General features: G+C 42.0%; 1 protein-coding gene across 1 annotated transcript in view; it reads left to right on the top strand.

Annotated features, from left to right (window-relative positions):
* Positions 1-23558, top strand: part of ZDHHC7 (zDHHC palmitoyltransferase 7) — a 29160-nt gene extending 5602 nt beyond the window's left edge. The window contains exons 2-8 of the mRNA XM_035119657.3: positions 1619-1700; positions 7474-7796; positions 10888-11012; positions 17136-17232; positions 17889-17970; positions 19711-19841; positions 20026-23558. Of these exons, the coding sequence (XP_034975548.1) occupies positions 7491-7796; positions 10888-11012; positions 17136-17232; positions 17889-17970; positions 19711-19841; positions 20026-20202 (918 nt within the window). The 5' untranslated portion in view covers positions 1619-1700; positions 7474-7490 and the 3' untranslated portion in view covers positions 20203-23558. The remainder of the gene's footprint in view (positions 1-1618; positions 1701-7473; positions 7797-10887; positions 11013-17135; positions 17233-17888; positions 17971-19710; positions 19842-20025) is intronic.
* The last annotated feature ends 207 nt before the right edge of the window (positions 23559-23765 follow it).

Below are 23765 nucleotides of genomic sequence, written 5' to 3'. Positions count from 1 at the left end.
AATGAAAGCAATAAACAATGTACCGCAGTCACACAATCAGTCAATCAATCAATCAATCAGTAGCTGAACTGGGTTCCACACAGCCACAAAAACAAAACAAAAAAGCCGCAAAAACAGAAATGTAAAATAAATAGCAAAAACAGACAGCGTAACACTCAAAATGGAATATAACACTCAAATCGGAAGCGTGACACTCAAAACAGCATGTTCGGCTTCCAAGAAGTTCGCAAACCAGAACACTTATTTCTGGGTTTGCAGTGTTTGGGTTCCAAGTTGTTTGAGTACCAAGGCGCTTGAGTACCAAGGTACCACTGTACAGTGGTTTACTGTCCCAGGTAATCTACAATATTCTATTCCCCACCTACCTGCTTTTCTGTTCTCTCCCTCCCCAAATCATTAGTCAGCATTCTGTGACCACTGAGTGTGGCCAGTGCTCAGTGGTTTGTTTTGGGATCCTGCCTTTTTTATTATTGTTTTTAACTTCAACAAATTCTGATGGTTCCGCAAACTTGCTGATATCTCTCTTGTGAATGTGTGCTGTTTTGGCTATGCAAGTTCTGTCACCTACCTCTGAACTTCATAAATGGAGGGAATGATATCCCACCTTTCAGTTTGCTAAAATTTCCAAGGCAAGTTCCCAGTTATGGTTAATATAAAAATAAACATAATTAAGACCTTCCCTAAAGCATTGCCTGTATAAATAGTAAAGGGGCTATTTAGACAGCAAAATATAAACACACAGCAAAATAGACAGCAAAATATAAACACAGAGACACACAAAAATCCACTCAGAAGTAGTAAAATTAAATCATAATTCAGTAAAAGAAAAACAAATGGTAGATAACATCATTATTAACTGGCACCTAAAGCTTCATTATGTTGGTGTCTGGTAAGCATCCCTAGGGAGGGTGTTCAGCCATGGAGGAAGAGACAATGCCCAGATATTTGGAGAAGGACTTCCAATGAAGTTTATCATGGCTGGACTGATTCATGTAAGAGAAGATGGCATCTTAGGTATCCAGGTTCCAAGTCTTTACTGACCTTAAAAGTCAATACCAGCATTTTTAAATTGTGCCCAGAATGAAACCACAAGTTACAATCCAAAGTCAGTAATTTAGCGACCGTGTTGTGCTTCAGGTAGAAGTTCTTAGATAGATAGTCTTCTACAGCACATATTGGGTGTTTCCCAGTTGTGAAATCCCTTGCTGGAAGAACATGGAAGTGAAAGGAGAAGACAGCTGGACAGCAACATGGAGCAGCTGGGCAGGGCAAATGGTTTGAGTCTGAGATTTCCTGAACAGCTGATGGTGGATAATGCCTATCATTAACATTATCCTCTCTTCAGAAAAATGAAAAGCCCCTCTCCCCTCCCCCCACTTTTTCCCTAGAGATTCAGTGTTTCTAGAGATTCAGTGTTTATCCAAGGACAGAGGAGAAAAGCAGCCTTTTAACTTGATAAGTGAATCAGAGGTCAGAATGGAAGTTTTCCTCCACGTTAATGCAGGTTTTTTGCCTTCTACAGATGTGCTGTAATTCCATCACAGAAGACACCTCATGCTTTGTTATAACCTTGCTGCTGCGCTTGTAACTAATGAATGGCTTTATTATGTCTGTGCAGGTTACATCAACTATGACTACATGCATCTTAGAAGCCCAAAGGAACAGCAAGATGTCAAACTAACACTCACACTCCTTGTCAGGTATGTGTTGATTCTGGATTTATTGCCCAGCCTGTCCCCAGAGGCTCAAGGTGGGTTGCAAATAGAAATACAAACGGTTAGATGCCTTTAGGTCCCTAATGGTGAGCCTGTAGCCCAGAATAAGCTTTCTTCAGATTTGTAAAAATAGAGCAATAGACATAAGTATGATGCCTTGGAACAAGCCACAACAGCTCACCTTAAAATGCCAAAGCAGGGAGGCTCCTCCACTCTTCAAGCAACTCAGCAAGCAGAAGTGCCATTTGTCTGTGCTATTTCAAATGCTGTGTATGCCAGACCAAAAAAAATGAGGGGAGGGCCATAACTGAGTGGTAAATCGCCAACTTTGCATGCAGAAGGTCCCAGGTTCAGTCTCCAGGTGGGGCTGGGAAAAACTCCCTGTCAGCATAGACAAGACCAGGCATCCCCAAACTGCAGCCCTCCAGATGTTTTGGCCTACAACTCCCATGATCCCTAGCTAACAGGACCAGTGGTCAGGGAAGATGGGAATTGTAGTCCAAAACATCTGGAGGGCCGAAGTTTTGGGATGCCTGGACAAGACTAAGCAAGGCGGACCAATGGTCTGACTCAGTATAACCTTCCTATATTCCTATGAACTGGTGGCACCACTGGGTTGGCATAGCAACCTGCCACACACAAATGGCAGCTCACTTGTATGTTTTCATTAGGTCTTCGTCTTCAAGGCAGATAAATTTTTAGCATGCTTCCATTCAAAGTTCATGCTGTTCCTCGGACATTACCTTAATAGGCCTTTTTGTACTTGCTTCCTGATCGCAGTAAGTTGATCAATTTATGCAGCTACCCCAAATTTCATCCTATTGCAGTTTCCCTCCCCCTCCGCAGTTCAACTTGCTTATTTGCTCAGCAGGGTTTAGTGACTTAAAGCAAGATGTTGCATAGAGGTGATGTGCTGTAATGTGACTGAGGCTGAAGTCTCTACTTCAAATCTTGCTTCCCCTCCAAGTGTTCCTGGACTACAACTCCCATTGTTTGTGAATACCCTTTGACAAGGGGGGTGGGGTGGGGTCTCCCTTATTTGGTTCAGAAACTTCAAAATTTCTTATTATGATCAAATTGGATAGTGCAAGTTTAATGTTTGGAAGAACATCAGTAATGACACACAAATAAATAAGCATGCACTTTAAACTGCATTGAAGCTGTCTTACTATAGGGAAGGGGACCTAGCATAAGCTGGAAAGCTGTGAGGCATCTGCTCAGATATCACAAATCAATGCAGTGCTTTCAGGTTGCTCTCCAACATGGTCCTTAATAGCAGTGAATCAATAGGGATTTCAGTGATGAAAGCGCTTCTAGGGTTTCATGCTATTTCTGGCACTTTTGGGGTTATGCTGCAATCTGGTCATAATACTTTGATTTTCTATATAGATAGTTGGAGGCTCTCTGGGGCCTCCTTTCTGTTCCTGGTGCGTTGAGGCAATGTGCAAATAAATGAAGCTCATTATAGTTCCACAAGTGTAGTTCAATGAACACCTAGTCCCACCAGCAAAACAAAAACCCTCCATCTGCTGGGAGAGAGCATTATTGCAAAATGAAACCAATAGGGTAGCTAAAAAATCAGTATGTTATTTAGTATTTAAAGATACTGAGTTGTATCCAAGTAAAGTAATATTAATGGGTCTAACACTGGATATAACCTTTGATTTTATTTTTTAAGTAAATTATACTGTTTCTCTCTCAAAAATATGCCCAGTTTAGAAGGAACAATGTTAACGCATGCACTTGACATTATTGTGAGCATATATCAAAATTATTCTTATTTACAACATGCCATCCATCATCATGGTGCTTTACTAAATAGGAGGGAACACTTAAGTACGAAGACTCTCATTTCACTGAAATCACTTAGAAGATAGTGGCACATTTTGCCCCATTTCTTTCTAGAAGGACTAGAGCAGGCTTCCTCAACCTTGGTCCTCCAGATGTTTTGAGACTACAATTCCCATCATCCCTGACCACTGGTCCTGCTGTCTAGGGATCATGGGAGTTGTAGGCCAAAAACATCTGGAGGGCCAAGGTTGAGGAAGCCTGGGCTAGAGACTATCTATCTATCTATCTATCTATCTATCTATCTATCTATCTATCTCTTCTATATATAAAGGTGTGATATAAATGTAGCCATAGATAGATAGATCGATCTATCTATCTATGGCTGCATTTATATCACACCTTTATATATAGAAGGGATTTGAATCCTGGTCTCCCAGGTGCTTATCCAACACTGGGGTACCTGCCCAGGGGCACTAATTAAAGCTTGTGTATGCAGTGGAATAATATTTCAGCAGCATAATGTTAGATTTGATAATGTTATGAGAACTATAGGGTTGCAGCAAAGAAAATGTGGCTTTTCAAGGAAGGATTTGAAGAAAGTAAGACAAATGAGCTCAAAGTTGTGTTCTTGGAGGAAGTTTCAGTCATTAGACTGGAAGCCAGGAGATGGCATCCTTTATCTCACCAGTTCATATGGGTGATTTTTTTACGCTTTATGTCCTCCAACAATCTGAACTCTGCAAGGTGTTCTGTTTCCAAATTATGAATAGTTATGATTCCCAGTAACCAAACAGCATAGACATTAATTTTCCATCTCATGGTTCTCCCACTTAAGACCTGCCTTTATTTCTGTAATGTTTTGAATATCTGATCATATATACCTGTTTATTAATAAGTCCCACTTGGTTCAGTAGGCGTTACTTTCCCATAAATGTGCATATTCTACAGGAAGGCAGTCTCACTTAATATTCATGCATAAGTGTGCAGAAGGCCAAAGATAAATTTATCTCTTGTCTGTGTTGTGGACTGCAACTCCCTTCAGCACGAGCCAGGCCTGATGATGTTTTGCTCTATGGAAGTTGAGAGTCCAAAACATCTGGAGGATTCCACCTCAGCTAGCTTTGTGTAAACAGTACTGTGCTAGACGGACCACTTGTTTGACTCTGTGTAGGACTGTGGTCTGTATAAGGCAGCTTCCTACATTTGTAGGTTGTAGAACAACTCAGCTTAGTTGCAACCAATTTGCTTCAAAACAGGAATCATTGAATATAACACTTGTTCATAAAATATATCAATTTTAAAATGGGGAAACTTGATTTAAAGACAGTGATTTAAATAACTTTACTATTTTTAACTGATTTTAAATTGACTTGATTTAGATTATTCTATCCAAGGAATGAGTATAAAAGCCAGTGTGTAAAAATAAGGTGTTCTTGTGGAAAGCAGTCTTATTTCATAAGGCTGGAACTATTTCACCACTTAACCACTTTTGAATGAACAGAATGTGTGGGCAGCAGAAAGAGCATCTGTTCCCAAGATTAAATTGCTAGCTGAAAGTGCAAAGCACAACCCCTTCCAGAGATCTTGCTGCTGCAGTGCATTTAGTAGCCTCTGCCCTGTTTCTTTTCTTTTCTTTTTTCGCTGAGTCATTGTTTAAATTGAGACATACATATTTTTTACTCTGTGTGTGCTTTAGCTATTGTCTCTGCTTTAGCAACTGTCTCTGCTTGCCAGCACCACATGGAATCAATTGTTTGCTCTCCCTACTATTCCATCTACACAGAAGTGTATATTTTTAATTTGTGATGTGAACATAATCATTTACGTGATTTCCAAATGTCCAGAACCCCTGGTCATTAGGCATGCTGGATGAGGCTGATGGGAATTAGTAGTGCAGCAGCATATAGAGAGCTGCAAAGTTTCCATCCCTGCTTCACGACAACCCTGAAAGGTACCCAAGTCTGATAAGCCTCAAATTGCAGAGATTAAGAGCAAGAGTGGCTTGCCTTAGGCCATCTAATCTATGGTGGAATGAAAATCACATAGAGTTTCCTGACTCATTTAATCTCTTTGCCACCTTGCTGTACCAATTGTAGCGTGCTCTCATCATATGCTAACAGTTCTGCCTAAATTACTTATAACTTGTGGTGGCAGAGGGCATAATCCTTTTTTTGGCCCCAGGGATCAAAAAAATGATGCTAGTTCTTAGGGAAATGTTAATATGAGCCTCAAGTCTTTTCACCCCAATTAAATTCAGTGGATCCTGTTTCAGACTAAACATTAATTAGCTAGAGCTGTTAAGGCCGTTTCTTCATACGGTACTTTTAAATGAGACTTAGAATTAACTGTTGTAAGTTGAGGAATCTGTCCTGGATGTAATAAAAGCTATTTTTAACTCTGTACAAACGTATAAATGTTCTCCCTCAGTGAATTAAAAACCTATCTTTTATAGGCTTCCTTTTCTTGTGTTATGTGAATGTTGTGAGGAGCATTCATGTAATTTTAGGCACATGAGCCAGTTGTACTCCTCCTTTCCTATTTGGGGAATTCCAAATGCCTACACCTTACAGTCATCTCCCATCTCTTTGAAAATGACTAAGCCTGCGCCTCCTTCCTGTTAAAGGCAGAGATGAGGAAGGGAGAATGTCTACAGCACAATATCTGCATTGCTCCTCTGGCTCTATGCTGAGGCACCCAGTGGAGTTGGCACCAGTATTTTTAGCTAATTTGCTGCATGCTCCATTTGAATGTAGTAACATAATCATAAACATGCTTACTCTGAAGGAAATCCCATATTATTCATTGAGGCTTACTCCCTAGTAAGTGAGCCGATGATTGCAGCTGAAAACTCCTTAGTGGGGTTAATGGTTGGGGTATTAAACATTTCGTTTGCTGTTGCCACCAATTTCAGACAGTGGTTGTAGAAGTAAGGTGATTGTGGGGAAGGGAGTGCACAACAACAACAAAATGAGCAAAAATTAGAGCCTGGAAGCGGGGGGGGGATAATAATGAGGGGCAAGGATGCACAGAGAAAAAAGGGGTGACATGGAGTGCAAAGTGATTTGGGGGGTGAGGAAAAGAAAAAAAACAAGTACCTATGAAGTGGGGGTGCTGAGAAATCCGTAGATAGAGATGTAAAAAGGCAGCAATTTCCATTCATCACAATCGGCACTGTTTCTATTCCACTGCAGTTTAGTTTCCACCAAATACGGTGTTATTTGTGTTCTGTCTGCTGTTTAACATAAGTTAAATAACTATTTACTTAAGGTATGTAACTTACATTCATTTCAGTCTAAAGCAAATTTCAAAGCAATGGTTTAAAAAGTCATTTGCAGACTCAAAGAAAACAACAGTGGTGTCTTTGCTTGATTAATTTATGCTCCTGACCACAGATGAACCTTTAACTGCAGCAATCTCTGCTTCCACTTGCTTTTCTGCTTTTGGCTTAATTCCCTCACCCTACTCATGAGTGATGGAAAAGAGGAATAATGGATGGAGTGCAGAAAGAGAAAAAAATGGTGTGCTGTGAAATGCAGAAAATGCCACAGATTTGGGATTAGAATAGATGAGAATACATACAGAGCGCACTGAAGGAGGGACAAAAACAAAAACTTCAGTTAATTTTTTTAACAAAATGCTTTCCTGCAGTTGACATAAGAATTCAGACTTTGTAAAAATATAGGCTACAAATGGCCCTTGAAGTGGTGTGAGATGTATCTTACTGGGTTGTGCATGTTCTTACAACCACAACAAATCTGTCTGCTAGAGAGAAATGGGAGATGCAAAATATTCAGGTAACTGGCAGAAGCCTTACACTTTCTCGCGCTAAAGTACTGTTCCTTGAACAAAATTGTTATGGCGAGGTAACCTCTACCATCAGACCTGCTTCTGTCCCATGGTAATAGAACCTGACACCTGCTGTCAAAACTCCTTGGTTCATGGCTGCCCTCTTGTTATTTTTCTGCAGGGCCAGTCCAGAAAATCATGCAGTCATCTGGGCACAGGTTCCGCGACGTCGAGCATCACCCGCTGCTTGCCGAAAATGACAGCTATGATTCATCATCGTCGGAGTCTGACATGGCCGACCGGGTCTGGTTCATCCGTGACGGCTGTGGGATGGTCTGTGCTGTGATGACTTGGCTTCTCGTTATCTATGCGGATTTTGTAGTGACATTTGTCATGCTGCTGCCTTCCAAAGACTTTTGGTACTCCCTCATCAATGGGGTCCTCTTCAACTGCTTGGCGGTGCTCGCCTTGTCCTCGCACCTGAGAACAATGCTGACTGATCCCGTGAGTAGAAGTGTTCCTCACAGTTGGGTTTAACCATTTTGTACGCATGGAACAGTGATACACAGGGAACCTTTTCTGGGCAGAACTTTTGGCGCTTGCATAGCACCACAAACGTGTTTGGGAAGAAACAGAACCTACACTCAAATAAAAATGCCCCAAACAGGAGACACAACTAGCAATATACACATCGTGCTTGAACAGTCAACACTTCTTACTGTGTGTGAAGCCTTTCCTAGTAATTTATCCTATTGGCATGCACTTGTGGATTGCCTACCACAGGGTTGGGAAATCTTTTTATGCAAAGGACTATGCTCCTTTAGGGATAATCTATTGAGGACCACATACTGCTAAAGCCAAAATCAGGCAGGGCCACACCCATCGTCGTATTCAGGTTTAGGAACAAGAATATACTTTAATTCAAATCATCAATCCCTTTTGGTGAAGGTTCTCTCAACCCCGCTGGGCTCCCATTTGCTTTATCAGGCTTCCAGCTCTGGAATTCCAATACCTTAAGCAATCTTCTAACCACTGGTATTCTGCTACTGCCATATAGACAGGCATCCCCAAACTGCGGCCCTCCAGATGTTTTGGCCTACAACTCCCATGATCCCTAGCTAAGAGGACCAGTGGTCAGGGATGATGGGAATTGTAGTCCAAAACATCTGGAGGGCCGAAGTTTGGGAATGCCTGATATAGACAATAATCTCTCTGACCAACTTTGTCACAGCCTTGATGGCTTGGCCAAATATTTATTTTATTAAAAGCAGATTTTAACAGCTATGATTTGCTTTCAACAATACCATTAGAAATTTCATAGCATGTGCCTATAACTCTGTTCCTAATACAAATCCTATCCCGCCCACTCTGCCCCCTGCTCCTCGGCACCCACACCAACCACCCTTCTCCAGAACGCAACTGTATTTTTCTGTACACACGCGCACACACACTATCATACTCCACCCTCAGCCAATCAGGACACACCACACCATTCTGTCGCATTCTCACTTGCACCCCCTTGCACTCATCTTACCTTACAACTTACAAATATCTCCCTAAATAACATTTTACTGTATATTTCTTTAATATCAAACCTGTACAAGTCAGTTACAGTGACAAACACCACAGCCACCTCAACTTTCCATTACACAATTTCCCCTCTTTTTTTCATTTATCTTACACCCACCCACCCACACACACGCACACACACCCTCTCTTCCTCTTTGCACTTCTTTCCACCCTGAAAATAAGCTCTGCACAATAACTAGAAATAAAAGCTTCCATTGACACCAGTGGAAGCTTTTTGTTCTCAATTCAGTTGGTACACAGGAGGGCTTTTTGGGAGGTGGAGTCATGGCAGGCAGAGTTTAACCCAGAGGTCGGCAACCTCTGGCCCATGGGCCGGATCTAGCCCATAGAGGCCGTTTTTCCGGCCCACGAGCCACCCGGTCACTGAGCCGTCTGCTTGGCAAATCCCAGTGGTCAGGGAAGATGGGAATTGTAGTCCAAAACATCTGGAGGGCCGAAGTTTGGGGGTGCCTGCTCTAGACTGCTGCATCTGCTTTGTTATCATGTAAGAATTCCCCATCCCTATAGCCTCACACACTGCAGTTCTCCCTAGCTACCACACTGAAACTTCGGGCAGCACTCCCTCCAGGCACTAGTGCATAGGTGCCAACTCCCAGATTGAAAAATCCGGGATCGACGCAGTGCAACACCGGAAGTCGCGCTGCGGCCATTTTGGAACTGGGCAGAGCAGCACCGAAAGCCGCTTCGACGCATGCTCTGCCCATTTCCAAAATGGCCGCAGCGCCAGAAATCACTTCTGTGCTTTTCCAGAGCTCCAGACATGTGCAGAAGGAGCCTCCCCGGGCCGGTAAGAATGCGGGGGATTTACGGGGGTTTTTAAATCCAGGCTGCCAGCGGGAAATGGCTTTAAAAAACGGGGGTTTCCCAGGGAATACGGGAGACTTGGCAGCTATGCCCTAGTGCCTGCTTGTTTCTTTAAATTGTCCATTAGTGTTACGACCTTTGATTCAGTAACTGCTATCAGTTTTGTGTTGCTGCCTTTCTCTCTCTTTCATGGAAAGCTGCCTTTAGAATGGAGAAAGGTAATTTACACACACACACACACACACACACACACACACCACCACCACCACCACCACTGAACTTTGTGCTGGAAAATAAGAAAACAGTCCAGTTGTGCAATACATGTGCACTCCTCTGACTTGGCTCACAGTGAACATTCAGTTGCCAAAGCTTAAACCATCATGAATAGTCAAGTGGGAAATTGTAGCCAGAAATCAAAGAAATTGCTCCAGTGTCTGCCACATTATGGTCTTGTTACCATAAAACCCATAATACATCTTCCTTCCTACAGACCTTTCTCATGGACATAGTGTGCTTTTCCTTGGTATATTCCCAAGATTAAATCTTACATGCCTATATATCACTTGCTAAAGAAATGGAGGCATAGGATCCTTTTTTGTCTTCCTAAACTAGGATTGTAAATTAAAATACAAGTAGGTTTTTGTCTGAACATGATACTGCTCAGTTTGGTAGCTTACTGAGAAGGCCCAGTGTCTGAGGAAATACAGAAATACAGCTGTCTCTCTCTAACTTTCTAAAATGTTATTTCTATGTATATAGGCTCCGTATTGAGGGCAGTTAGTGCTTACCACCAAAGACCTCCCAGATCCTTGTCCCATCTTGTTACTCTGCCCTCCTGTCCTGCTACACCTCTGCTTGCAACCTTCCTGTTCTACCACACTCATCTGCCCAAATGTTTCCAGGTCCTATAAATTACTCTGCCTTTTCTTCCTTTTTGCTGATAACTCCCTCAAAAACGTGGTGGTGCCCTGTTTCTTTCTGTCAGAATCCCTCCTTGGAGCATACCTTTTGCATGAAACTTGTGGACTTCAACCTCTATAGAAGTAACATTAAAGTTGTGTGTAGCTGTGTTCATACTCATTCCTATTGTCAGCTGTGCCTTCAGGTTACCTTTTAGATCACTCTTGAAAACGCCACTGGCACTCTTCAGATATATGCCAGTAACTGGGCCTTGTCTTCCTTTCCATCTGTAATGCCTTAGGGGGCTGTTCCGAAAGGAAATGCCACGAAAGAGTACATGGAGAGTTTGCAGTTGAAACCAGGCGAAGTGATCTACAAGTGTCCAAAGTGCTGCAGCATTAAACCAGAACGTGCCCACCATTGCAGGTATGTCCCATTGCTGCTTCTGTACTGTTCTCAGCCTGGAATCCAAGGCCCAAACTATAAGTGACGTTAAAATCGTCTTTGCATATTGCAGTTTGTTGGGGTTAAAAGCAAAATCAGCAGAAACTGGTTGAGGAACTTACACATAGAGACCAAGACTTAAACAAATGCTTGGTTTAATGGAGAAAGTAAATTTAACAAAAATTAAATCAGGCTTATACAAAATACCCACACAACCAAACCACCCACCAAGAGCACACTGGGAAAACGCCCAGCACAGAGGCAACACACAACACCCCTGATATACCCTGCATCATCAGCTTCACAGCAACACCTGTAGAGCTGCTCCACAGCTGCAGAGCCCCAGTCATTAAATCTTTCCTGACTCTTAAAGGTACAGTGAAACAATAATGACACTTTTACACAATCATTCAACATATCCCCTGCAGTTCATTATTGTGAAACAGAGACAAACTTTGTACATGTCTTTCATGCGCAACTTTTGGAAGTGCTTTAGTAAAGATGTCTGCAACTTGTCTGTCACTGGGGACATATTCAAAAACAATTGTTTTGTCAGCAATCAAATTCTTTACAAATTGTAAACGTAATCTCAACACTCTAGTGCGCTGTGTGTTGGTTTCTGAGCACAGGATAGCAAGTCCACTCTGGGAATCGAGATAAACTTTTACTGGGAGTGATCCTGGCATCTTTAAGTCTTCAAATATTTGTAAATACCACTCTATATCACGGATGGCCTGAGTACAGGCATATAACTCACTTTCAGTTGAAGAAAGACAATTAATCCTTTGATTCTGTGCTTTCCATTCAAAAGGACACCCATTATAAAAATAAACCATACCAGATGTACCTTTGTAATTATTTTGCTCTACAGCATGAGATGCATCACAATATATTTCAAAACCTTTGTCAATAGATGGTGTAAATTCCAACCTATAATGTTTTGTGTGTTTGAGGTACATCACCACTCTCTTAAGAGCTTTGAAGCATTGGGTAGTGGGTTTTTCTACAAATTTTGCCAGAAAATGAAAAGCATAAGTTACATCTGGCCTTGAAACTCTTTGAATAAAATTGAGCTTGCCTATGGCAGAGCGATACAATGTTTTGTCAGAGAACGTGTTATTGCCATCTGTAAAAGTGAAACCACATACCATAGGCGTTTCTTTCCCATTTGCATTCTTTAAACATAACATTTCAACAAGATCATCTATTTTTGCATTTTGATGAATCAAATAAGAACCATTTTTGCCTTCTTCAATTTGCATGGATATATAGTTTTTAGCTTTGCCTAATTCTACCACATCAAATTTTTCTTGTAACAGTGACACTATCTTTGTATATTCATGTTTAGTTTTTGTAGAAATTAATATATCATCTACAAACACACATAATTTGGTCACAGAATTTCCATTTTCTTTTGTAAATACACAGTTATCTGCCTTGCCTTGTGTAAAACCAAAATTCAGCAATTCCTTCACTAAAGTCTGATGCCAGTTTTTACCACTCTGATGCAAACCATAAAGAGATTTATTTAGTTTGCACACTACTCCTTTAGTGGCGATTACGCCATCAGGAACACGCATAAAAATTTGTTCTTCTAAATCTGCAAACAAATAGGCAGTTTTTATATCTACATGATAGACAGAATGTCCACGCTGGGATGCATCTTTTAACAAAAGCTTAACAGATTCATATTTTACGCTCGGTGAGTAACACAAATCATAGTCTTCACCTGGGATTTGCTGGAAACCTCTGGCTACTAACCTAGCCTTGTACCTTACAACTTCATTTTTATCATTCATTTTCACTTTATAAACCCATTTTGAATCAATAACTCTCATGTCTGGGGTTTGTGGTACAAGAGACCAAGTGTTATGCTCTTTTAAAGAAGCTATTTCATCATCCATAGCTTTGTACCAATTTACAGCTTCATGCAAAGGTAATTTTTGAACATCGTTGTAGCATTTTGGCTCAAAAACTGCTTTATTGGCATACACAGTATATAACTGCTCTTTTGAAAACCGTCTTGGTTCCTGTCTCTTTCTGTCTGAACGTCTTAGTCCTGAAGAAGAGCTAGGCCCTTCAGAATCAGTAGAACTATTTGGACTTCTAGCTTCAGACTGTAAATTGCTATCATCAGACTGATGAGACTCTTGTGGGCTTTTCTTACTTTCAGAAAACTCAGAAGAACTTAACCTTTCTTTAGGTGTCTGTGTCTTTAAATTTTCAAACAAATCACCAGACACAACAGGCTTTTCGTCTTCAGATTCACTAGTATCCCCTGCTCTAGCTTCTCCCTCTTCTACTTCTACTTCCTCCTCATCAGCATTATCTAAACCATCACTATCTTGAAAAATAGCAACTCTATTCCAATTTACAGTTTCAATCATGCTTTTGGTAATATGAAATTTACCAGTTGCTGGTACATAAACTCTGTACGCCCCCTGCTGGTAGCCCATAAACTTTCCTTGAACACTACGCTCATCCAACTTGTGTCTAGCAGGGTAGTGAATAATAACGTCTGAACCCCAAATTCGCAGGTATTTTAAATTAGGGCGTTTTTTAAACAACATTTCATAGGGTGTAACATTTAAACTAGAATGATAGGATCTGTTTTTAACAAAAAGATAGGCATGAAGAGATTCCGCCCAATATTCTTTCCCCAAATTAGCATCATGCAAGTAAGTTTTAACACCTGCCTGCAAATCACGTTGCACTACTTCTACAATCCCATTCTGCCAAGGACTTCTAGGGCAGGACAACTCGTGAACAGTCCCCTGCGCTTCCAGGAAATGTGAAAATTCCTCAGAAACAAACTCTCCCCCCCTGTCAGAAAACAAATGCTTTATAGGTTTGTTAAAGTGGGTTTTTACCCAGTTGCAAAAAATCTTGTACTTCTCAAGTGCTTGTGACTTTTCAGCAATGGTGTAAACAAAACAATATCTGCTGTACTGATCAATAAGAGTAAGCCAATATTTTGAATTTCCTAAGGAAGGAGGGAGTGGCCCTACTAAATCACAATGCACACGTTCAAATGGCTCTGTTACTTTCCTGCCTGAGCATTTACCCTTTCTTGCAACTTTTATCTTATTCTTACAACAAGATACACATTGCATATAGTATTTACATGGCTTCAAGTTTAGTCCATCAACAATCTTCTCTGTCTTTATCACATCTGTGAAATTTAAATGTCCCAAAAGTCTATGCGCCTCATGAATACATCCGGAGTGAGGTTTTACATTTTTCAGCCCCTGACTTGGCTGGGTTACTCTACAGTTCACAGGTGGCTGTGAATGCTTTTTAAAATATAGTCTATATAAACCTTCAGACTCTCTGGCATACAATACACGCTTTCCCCCTTTGTAGAACTCACATAGTGATTTTGTGAAGCACACAGTTACTCCTTGGCGTGCAAAGCAACTTACTGATAATAAATTGTCCACTGATGGGCAGTAAGTGCAATTTGCTATTGTGATGTTCAAGGAGTCAAGTTTCACAGTACCTCTGCCAAGCGACTGTAGAACGTCGGAGTTGGCCAGATGAATGGTGCCAATTTCCTCTTCGAAAGAAACAAACAGACTTCGGTCGTTACAAAGATGACTTGACGCCCCGGAATCTACTACAAACGATTTCCACGTGTCATCTTTAATTACTTTACGACCTAATTCACGAACATGGAACGCTCGCGGCTCGCGTCCATCTTTACGATGTGCTGCCGACTGCTGGGTTGCTGTCTGTGATTTACGAAATGGAACGGACCCTGAAGCATTTTGCTTTTTAAATCTGCAGTCCCTCGCAAGGTGCCCCTGCTTTTTACAAAACCAGCAATGCTTGGAAGTTTTGAAAGCAGATGAATCACCACAGACTTGCATACGGCGTTCCTCATTATTTTTAGAAATAGGAGTGCTAATCCCACAAGCCTCCCTTCTGTCCAGCTCGCCCATCAATCTTGCTGTTACCCCTTCCACAGTTAATTTTGCTGGAGGTACAGCAGATATCTGACTAGCTATGGCAGACGCTGACTCCTTTCTAACGTGCACTGCCGCAAGACTGTCCCACATTTCTTTGGCAGTCTTCTTATTTCTTATATACACAACTTGCTGATCACTAACAGACAAGTTAATTAATGCCCTTGCTTTAGCATCACCTTTCGACCAGGCATCGGTCACAGGAGCAGGAGGGTCCTCGGTCACGTACTTCCACACATCACGGGAAGTTAGAAGTGCTTCCAATCGAAAGGACCATAGACTGTAGTTCTCGGCCGTTAGTTGCGGGAATGTTTAAAGCCTTCTCAGCCTCAGCAACACGGTCTGCCATGCTGGAACTTTTCAACCACCAGCCCACAAAACCGTTGCAGCAAAAAGAAGGAAAAAACCTTTCTAAACCTTTCTCCAAAAACTAACATGTGCAGTTCCACGCTCAACCACTGGGCCCATAACCAAGATGTTGGGGTTAAAAGCAAAATCAGCAGAAACTGGTTGAGGAACTTACACATAGAGACCAAGACTTAAACAAATGCTTGGTTTAATGGAGAAAGTAAATTTAACAAAAATTAAATCAGGCTTATACAAAATACCCACACAACCAAACCACCCACCAAGAGCACACTGGGAAAACGCCCAGCACAGAGGCAACACACAACACCCCTGATATACCCTGCATCATCAGCTTCACAGCAACACCTGTAGAGCTGCTCCACAGCTGCAGAGCCCCAGTCATTAAATCTTTCCTGACTCTTAAAGGTACAGTGAAACAATAATGACACTTTTACACAATCATTCAACACAGTTATGCAGGTGGAAGGAAGTTAACCCCTTTCCTCCTTTCCACAGCCCCAATGAAAATCATCCTCCACCACCACTTTCCCTCCCGGGGAAAATAGTATGGCAATTTTCCCTGTGACTTCAGCACTTGGGGAAATGAGTTAGCCTTACAGTCTCTGCAGAATACTTCCAATATGGATTGAAGCTGTGGTTTGTTTTGTTTTTTTAAAAAAACATCACATAAACAATGGCAGTCTCAGTGTAATGTATAGTTTGGCTCCTGCGTGGCTTCTCAGACCTCAGATATACCTCTCGTTCAGCACATTTCCCTAAAAGTATTCTTTGCTTTCATGTATGTTCTATTTGCAGCTTTCTCAGAACAGAGCATTGCTGTGTGACTTTTAAGTTGCCTGCAATTCACTATAGCTTGTGCAAAAGTGACAGACAAGGTCATTTCTTTCAAGATTCCTTTCAGATTCCCTTTTGTTTGAACAAGCTAAGCAGGAGCATGGAGGGTTGTTGTTCTCCACAAGTTGCCTGCAGCTGCTTCCCCACTTTGTCCCACCATCTCTTTGTGCCTCGCTCTTCTAAGCATTAAGTTGAATGCTTAAAAGCTTGCTGTGGCTTTGTGATAGCAAAGCACTTGAATCTGGCCATTCCTGGAAGATCTGGCAGAGCTCATCTGCACTAAAAATTGCCAGCTTTTAGTTGTGTTTCCTGGAAAATGTGGTGCTTGAGAGCCTTCATTTCAAGGTAAGGGAAGGTGCCAGCACTCCAGTGTAGAATGAAATGTGGAACTGTGCAATGAATGCTGTTTGTTATGTATTGAAGATTATTATAATTAGTAGCATTAGTATTGTTGGTGGGGCAAGAAACAAAATGTATATATTCACCTTCAAACGTGAGTGCTGCTCAGAGAGCCATCCATCCAGTCGTACCCTCCTCCATTATCCCACCTCAATTTTCCTTTTTTCCTTTTCCAGCTAATACTCAATATTCCACGACTTCTAAGTATGTTCAGTTTTCATTTAACTGTTTTTATTGGGGAGGGAGCAAGGTGTGCCCCCTCAGGGGGTGTTTGTGTGTATTTTAATCACGTTTATTCACCTTGACATGCAGAAAGCAGTCGCACAATGTTTGAATGTCCTACAGCATCTGTTAATGTTGAGCGGCTGCATTGAATGAGCTGCAGTTTGAAATCATCCTCCATTTGGCCTCCTGTACCATGCGTGCCAGCGTCTTAGGTTTCCAGAGAGATGGCCTCTTTGCTGTCACCAAGGGCAAAATATCCATAACACATACCACAGCATAACTTTCAGTGTTTCCCCCTCCTTCCTTCCACTAGCATTTGCAAGCGATGCATTCGGAAGATGGATCATCACTGCCCCTGGGTCAATAACTGTGTGGGGGAAAGAAACCAGAGGTTTTTTGTGCTGTTTACTGTGAGTAGGGTTATTTATTTAGTTGTTTACCTGTTTGTTTGTTTGTTTGTTTGTTTGTTTGTTGCCAATATAAAACTGTCCCTGGCTATCCTAATGTGGGGATTGAATTTTCAAGTTGGAACCTCTACACTCAGAGGCAGAGCATGCCTCTGAATACGGTATCAGTTGGTGGGACAGATGCAAAAACCGCAGAAGAGAGCTGTTGACTTCATGGCTTTCTTGTGAGTTTCCTGGATTCGTCTGACTAGTTGTTGTTGGAAAACATTGATGGGCTAGATCACAGATAGTCAGTGTGTAGATCCATAGAATCACAGAGTTGGAAGAGGCCACAAGGACCATCTAGTCCAACCCCCCTGCCAAGCAGGAGATCCCCAGCCTTCATGGCCATTGGTTTGAGATCATGGGGGTTGCAGTCCTACAACATCTGGCGGAGGCACGGTGGGAGAGGTTTGCTATCCCTGCGCTAGATGGAACCTTGAGTTAATACAGCAAAGCTTCCCTGCCCACTTGCCTCAAAAAAAGAAAGAGAATTTTGAAAGCACAACACAGTGTAGCATGGTCTTCTTAAAAGGTGTAAAAGAATTTAAATATTGACTGCCTGCCTGATGGTTGCATGGTTTTCACAGCTGATTTCCAAATCTTTTTCTCACTTCCAGATGTACATAGCTCTAATTTCAGCTCATGCTCTCATCCTGTGTGGGTTTCAGTTCTTCTCCTGCGTCAGAGGACAGTGGATTGGTAAGCACGCACTTCAGTTGCTTTTGTAATATGGCGTTTTACTTATTTATTTTCGGTATATCTAAGTCACTTTTCTACCAGAGAATCCAAGTGCCATAAAAGAAACTACCATGTAAAAATCAAACAGTTGAAAAGTTAATAGCATTATCTAAAAAAGAAAGAAATCAGCAACAGATTTTTTTTTTAGCAGATAAACCTCAAGAACCACTAAAACAGTAAGAACAGCAGAACAGTCATTCAAACACTTTGGTTAATAAAAAAAAGCTTTCACTCACCACCTAAGTATTATTTTTAAAAATGCCTTCCAGATTTATTTGGGGATTGTACAGTGGAACCTCAGAAGTCAAATGGAATCCGTTCTGGAAGTCTGTTCGACTTCCAAAATGTTCAGAAACCAAGGCACAGCTTCCAGTTGGCTGCAGGAAGCTCCTGCAGCCAATCAGAAGCCGTGTTAGACAGTCAAGTTCCAAAGAATGTTCACAAACCAGAACACTCCCGGGTTTGCGGCATTCGGGAGCCAAAACGTTTGAGTCGCAAGGCATTTGTTAACCAAGGTACGGCTGTATAGAGGCCACCACTGAAAAGTTATTCCCTGGTAACCATCCTCCTTACCTCTGAAGATGGGGGTACCTTGAGAAGGACCTCAGAAGGGGTCAGACAGATCTATAGGGGAGAAGGCAGTCATCTGGCAACTTTGCTTTTAAAATAATTGCCTTTTCAAATTGTGCATGTGGGCGCAGGTCATGATGAATCAGTGATGAGCGAGACCTGCATATATCATGTTTTATGCTTTGCCATATAACTACAACTGGGTATTTGATTGTCGTTTAGTCGTGTCCAACTCTTCATGACCCCATGGACCATAGTACGCCAGGCACTCCTGTCTTCCACTGCCTCCCGCAGTTTGGTCAAACTCATGTTGGTAGCTTCGCGAACACTGTCCAACCATCTCATCCTCTGTCATTCCCTTCTTGTGCCCTTAATCCTTCCCAACATCAGGGTCTTTTCCAGGGTATCTTCTCTTCTCACGAGGTGGCCAAAGTATTGGAGCCTCAGCTTCAGGATCTGTCCTTCCAGCGAGCACTCAGGGCTGATTTCCTTAAGAATGGATAGGTTTGATCTTCTTGCAGTCCAAGAGAGTCTCAAGAGTCTCCTCCAGCACCATAATTCAAAAGCATCAATCCTTCGGCAATCAGCCTTCTTTATGGTCCAGCTCCCACTTCCATACATCACTACTGAGAAAACCATAGCTTTAACTATACAGACCTTTGTCGGCAAGGTGATGTCTCTGCTTTTTGAGATGCTGTCTAGGTTTGTCATTGCTTTTCTCCCAAGAAGCAGGCGTCTTTTAATTTTGTGACTGCTGTCACCATCTGCAGTGATCATGGAACCCAAGAAAGTAAAATCGCTCACTTCCTCCAGTGGATATTTAGGTCTATACAAATTCTGGTGGCTCCTGAGCCTGAAGCACCTGGAAGGCACTTTCCATTTGAGCACTGTACCATTTGTGTACATTGGCAGCTCCATACAGGAACAAACTCCCATTCTGCATGTCGCTGGCCCCTTGTGCAGGCCAACAGTCTGGCTGCTGATTGTGATCCCTCAGCCTGGGCTTTGTGTTGTAGATTGCTGCTAACTTCCTGTTACATTCTCAGATTTGCTAATCCTTTTGAAGTTAACTCTTGTTGGCGTGCTTTTTGCAGTTTGTTTTTTCATTGAAGTTCATCCGCTCTCTTTCAGAATGCAGTGACTTTTCACCACCTGTGACTGTGATCCTGTTGATCTTCTTGTGCCTTGAGGGTTTTCTGTTTCTGACGTTTACCGCAGTAATGTTCGGCACCCAGATCCACTCGATATGCAACGATGAAACGGTAAGAACTGAGAGTTTTTCTTGGGGTCTGGTTTCAGGACTGGATAGGGATTTGAACCTGCTTCTCTTATGCCCTTGTTCCACACATTTCCTTATCCTCTGTTGAGATAGATGTTCAATCTTGGCTAGAGTTTGGCGTGCTTTCCAAATTTCTTAACACCAATTTTTATCATATTTACTTGCAGGAGATTGAAAGACTGAAGAGTGAGAAGCCTACATGGGAACGGAGGTTGCGCTGGGAAGGAATGAAATCTGTCTTTGGGGGCCAGCCTTCTCTGCTATGGATAAATCCGTTTGCTGGATTTCGAATCAGGCGGCTTATGCTAAGAGCTAAGAAAGGAGGTCCTGAGTTTTCTGTTTGAGTCTGTCTAATCATGCTGGAACTCACAAAAAGTAGTATATTGTATTTATTGGGCACCAGGAAAAAAGGAAAAAGCTGCCCACAAGTAACCTGTGACCAATGAAGATTTGACACACATGAAACATTTTGCTTGTAGCAAGCAGAATTTTATACATTTATAGTCACAGACATCTCATTAACTCTCAGAAGTGTAAACTGGATACTACCACACATGGCTTTCAAGCAAGATGACAAAACAATCAGAAACAACCAAGAAAGGTGGACAGTCACACTATGAAGCCAAAATATTGTCTTTACTACTGTAACTTATTATTTTAGAGGACTAATTATGCATTTATTTTTGTCAAACCCCTTTTATTTGATATGTGTCCTTTTTTTTTTTAAAGGAGTTGACCTCTGCTGTTTTTATATGACTTTGTGGCAAGGCACAGTTGTCAATCATGTTATTATACAAGTACAAATGCTGGAAACCACGAGCCAAAAGAAACCATTTTTGACCTGATAGTTTTTAGGCAATGCTCAGCTCCATTATGTAACTTTTCTGTTTGTCCCCAAAGACCCCCTCAGCTGTACTTCTGCATGTGGGTATCTGAACAGGTCTGTAATCCATTACCTTGTAGCCAAAACATACAAGGCCGATCAGTGTCCAAAATCTCCATAGGCTCAGAAATGTATTCTTTTTTGGGGATTCAATTTTAAGTGGTAAGTGTACAGAAATCATATCACAGGGTTTTGTTCTACCCTGAGGTATTTACACCAATTTCCTGTTCATTATAATTTCTAAGGGAACTCATCATTAGGTGTATTGAAGGATTACTTTTTGTCCTTCTGAAAAGGGGGGCGGGTGGAACCATGGGTATAAACTTCTGGTGGCATGAAAAATTGCAGATTGGAAGTCTCTTAATTTAACCAACAGCTTCAATTGCTTCTTGCATTTCATTATATAAATTCGTCAGAATGCAAGCCAGGCCTCTCAAAAACTATGGGTAAGACCTAGTGAACTTGATATTCCAAAATATGCACATAGGGGGTGGGAATATGTAAGCTGCAATAGATCTGAAGAACAAGCATGTCTTTAAACATGCTGGCCTGCAGCCAGATTCTAAACATGCTCTGTGGAAGTCAGACTTGCTGGTTCCAGATGGCCTTAATTGCTGAGTTCACTGATGCGCCATTGTTGCATGCACTGCTGCCACATAACACACCAGTTTTCATGCTCATTGCAGTGGGAGAGGCGCCTCCTGATTCCGCAAAGGGATTGTTGTAGTGGCATTGTCATGTTGAAGCTATTGGCACTACTCTTATGAGAGCACTGAGTACTCCTCAGCACTCCTACACAAATATGGGGCTCATGATGAATCTTGAATGTGTTTGGGAATGTTGCCAATTGTTCAGATAGTCTCCTTGCAGCCATGCCAACCGTGTGACTCATAGCTGCACTTGCTTACCGTTAACGGCAAAGGAGATGGGCAGATTTCTTCAGAAGCAAGTGCAGTACTTGACTGTGAGGATTCCATGTAATGATTTATTTATTTTTAATCCTTGGCAGCAAAAGGAAATACAGCACACCCTACCATATTCCAAACAAAACCACTTCTGAACTAGAGAAATCAGTGGTATCAAACCAGCTTTTACCATCCCTTGTAGAGTGAAACCACTACATGGTCTGAATGTGCTGCTACATCTGCAAGTAATGAAACATTGTCTGAAGGGGGTGATGTGTGCTCAGTAGCAGAAGCTGATCCTCCCCCCCCCTTTCTTTTAATGCCATTTAAACAGGAGACTTCACACCTTGAGCATGCATGTATAGAAAGGAGAAATGTTTTTTGAGGGCGGGGGGAGCCTTTCTAAATTGAAACCTGCCTTTAAACATATCGAGGCTGAGCTTTCACTTAGCCATTGGTTTCGCAGTACCAGCATGCTCAAGAATCTGGGGGCTGGCACACCCCACAGATGACAGATTATGCATGTGCCTGGGGAGCTGGGGCTTTGCTGATATCACCCCAGCACTTCCCACAGCTGAAGAGAAGTGGCTTATTGAGTTGATTGCGTCTTATGTTATTACAAAAGCAAACAAACAGCAAGCAAAATTCTGTCTCATGCAGAATTCCCTCTTCTGAATGACTTGTAGGCTATAAGTTTAGTGTGAGGCTTCCAGTAGGACAGGCATCCCCAAACTTCGGCCCTCCAGATGTTTTGGACTACAATTCCCATCATCCCTGACCACTGGTCCTCTTAGCTAGGGATCATGGGAGTTGTAGGCCGAAACATCTGGAGGGCCGCAGTTTGGGGATGCCTGCAGTAGGATCTTTAATTCCTGGAGGTTCACTCGCATATTTCTCTATGTCTCTGTGCAGCGTCTTAACTATAATGACCAGAATTGTGTTTTATAGCAGGATGGCAATGATGCCCAAGCATGTGTCCCCATGAAGGGGGCTTCCTGCATGACCATTTTGGTCCTTGGCATTAAATGAAAACTGTGTAATCTGGAGGAATGGAAGTACAGGGGGAGAAACAAGAGATACAGCGGAAGGGCCTGCATACCAGTTCACTGACCCTCCTAATATAGGTGATAAATTTGTTACAGGCTCCCCCTCTTCACACACACATAGTGTAAGCTGTGGGGCAAGCACACTGTACATACATCCATGTAAACAATTATCCCTTGGAGGAGGGGAATTGGGCCCCCGTCAGGAGAGGCTGCTTACAAAATCACAGTATTTATATGGTGATGAAGGGGTCCTATTTGCTCTCCCACCATGCAAGGCATAAACTGGAACCATGGTGATCTGTGTACTACCTGCCATGCAGAAAAATGCGTTCACCGCAAGCAGGTGGTGACTTGTAGCGAAGCCAGGCACACACATTCTTACAGGTGAACTAAGTGACCTGTAAGAATCAAAAAATGCTCAGACAATGCCTCAAGGGATCTTTGCAGTCCATTCTCGGCCCATTAACAAAAGCCTGCAGTTTGTTCTTATGTACATATTCACAGTTCTGTCAAGTCTGCACGTGTTACTAGGGAAGCAGAACTTGCAAGCAGATAAATACCATTAGATTCGGATCACCAGAGCAAGGGGTAAAAATGCAGCAAGCCCAGGAAGATCTTGCCCATTTCCATTTTGTACCTTCACCTAGTTTGAGAATTGGTTATATCTACTTTAACACAAGCCTTCATACATACACTTTGATGGACTGTATACTGCTGGAACTCAGCAAATCCCTTTTAAAGCAGCTGAACCTGTGTGTGACTTAGCAAGTGTGTGTGTGTGTGTGTGTATGAAAATGAGTTTCTTGGCTTTTTGAATCCTTGTTCTGTTGTAATTTTTTTAATGTAAAATAAAGTAACTAATTGAGGGCTTTGTGTTGGATATTTAATTTCATTTTTATATATTGACAGCAGAGCTCTTGTTTTGCGTGCATAGAAGTCTGGGTATCCTTTTTGAATTTGGGAAGAATACCTACTTAAGACTTTCAGGAACTCTGAAACCAAACACAGGAGGCATTAGGGGGGACAGATGACCAAAAGTCATTTGTTCCCTGTGCATTTGTCTTTTAAGAACT

The sequence above is a fragment of the Zootoca vivipara genome, chromosome 6 (assembly GCF_965207765.1).
Source record: "Zootoca vivipara chromosome 6, rZooViv2.hap1.1, whole genome shotgun sequence".
In the NCBI taxonomy this organism is placed as follows: Eukaryota; Metazoa; Chordata; class Lepidosauria; order Squamata; family Lacertidae; genus Zootoca; species Zootoca vivipara.
Note: the sequence above shows the minus strand (reverse complement) of the source record. Positions and strands in the feature narration are given on the sequence as shown.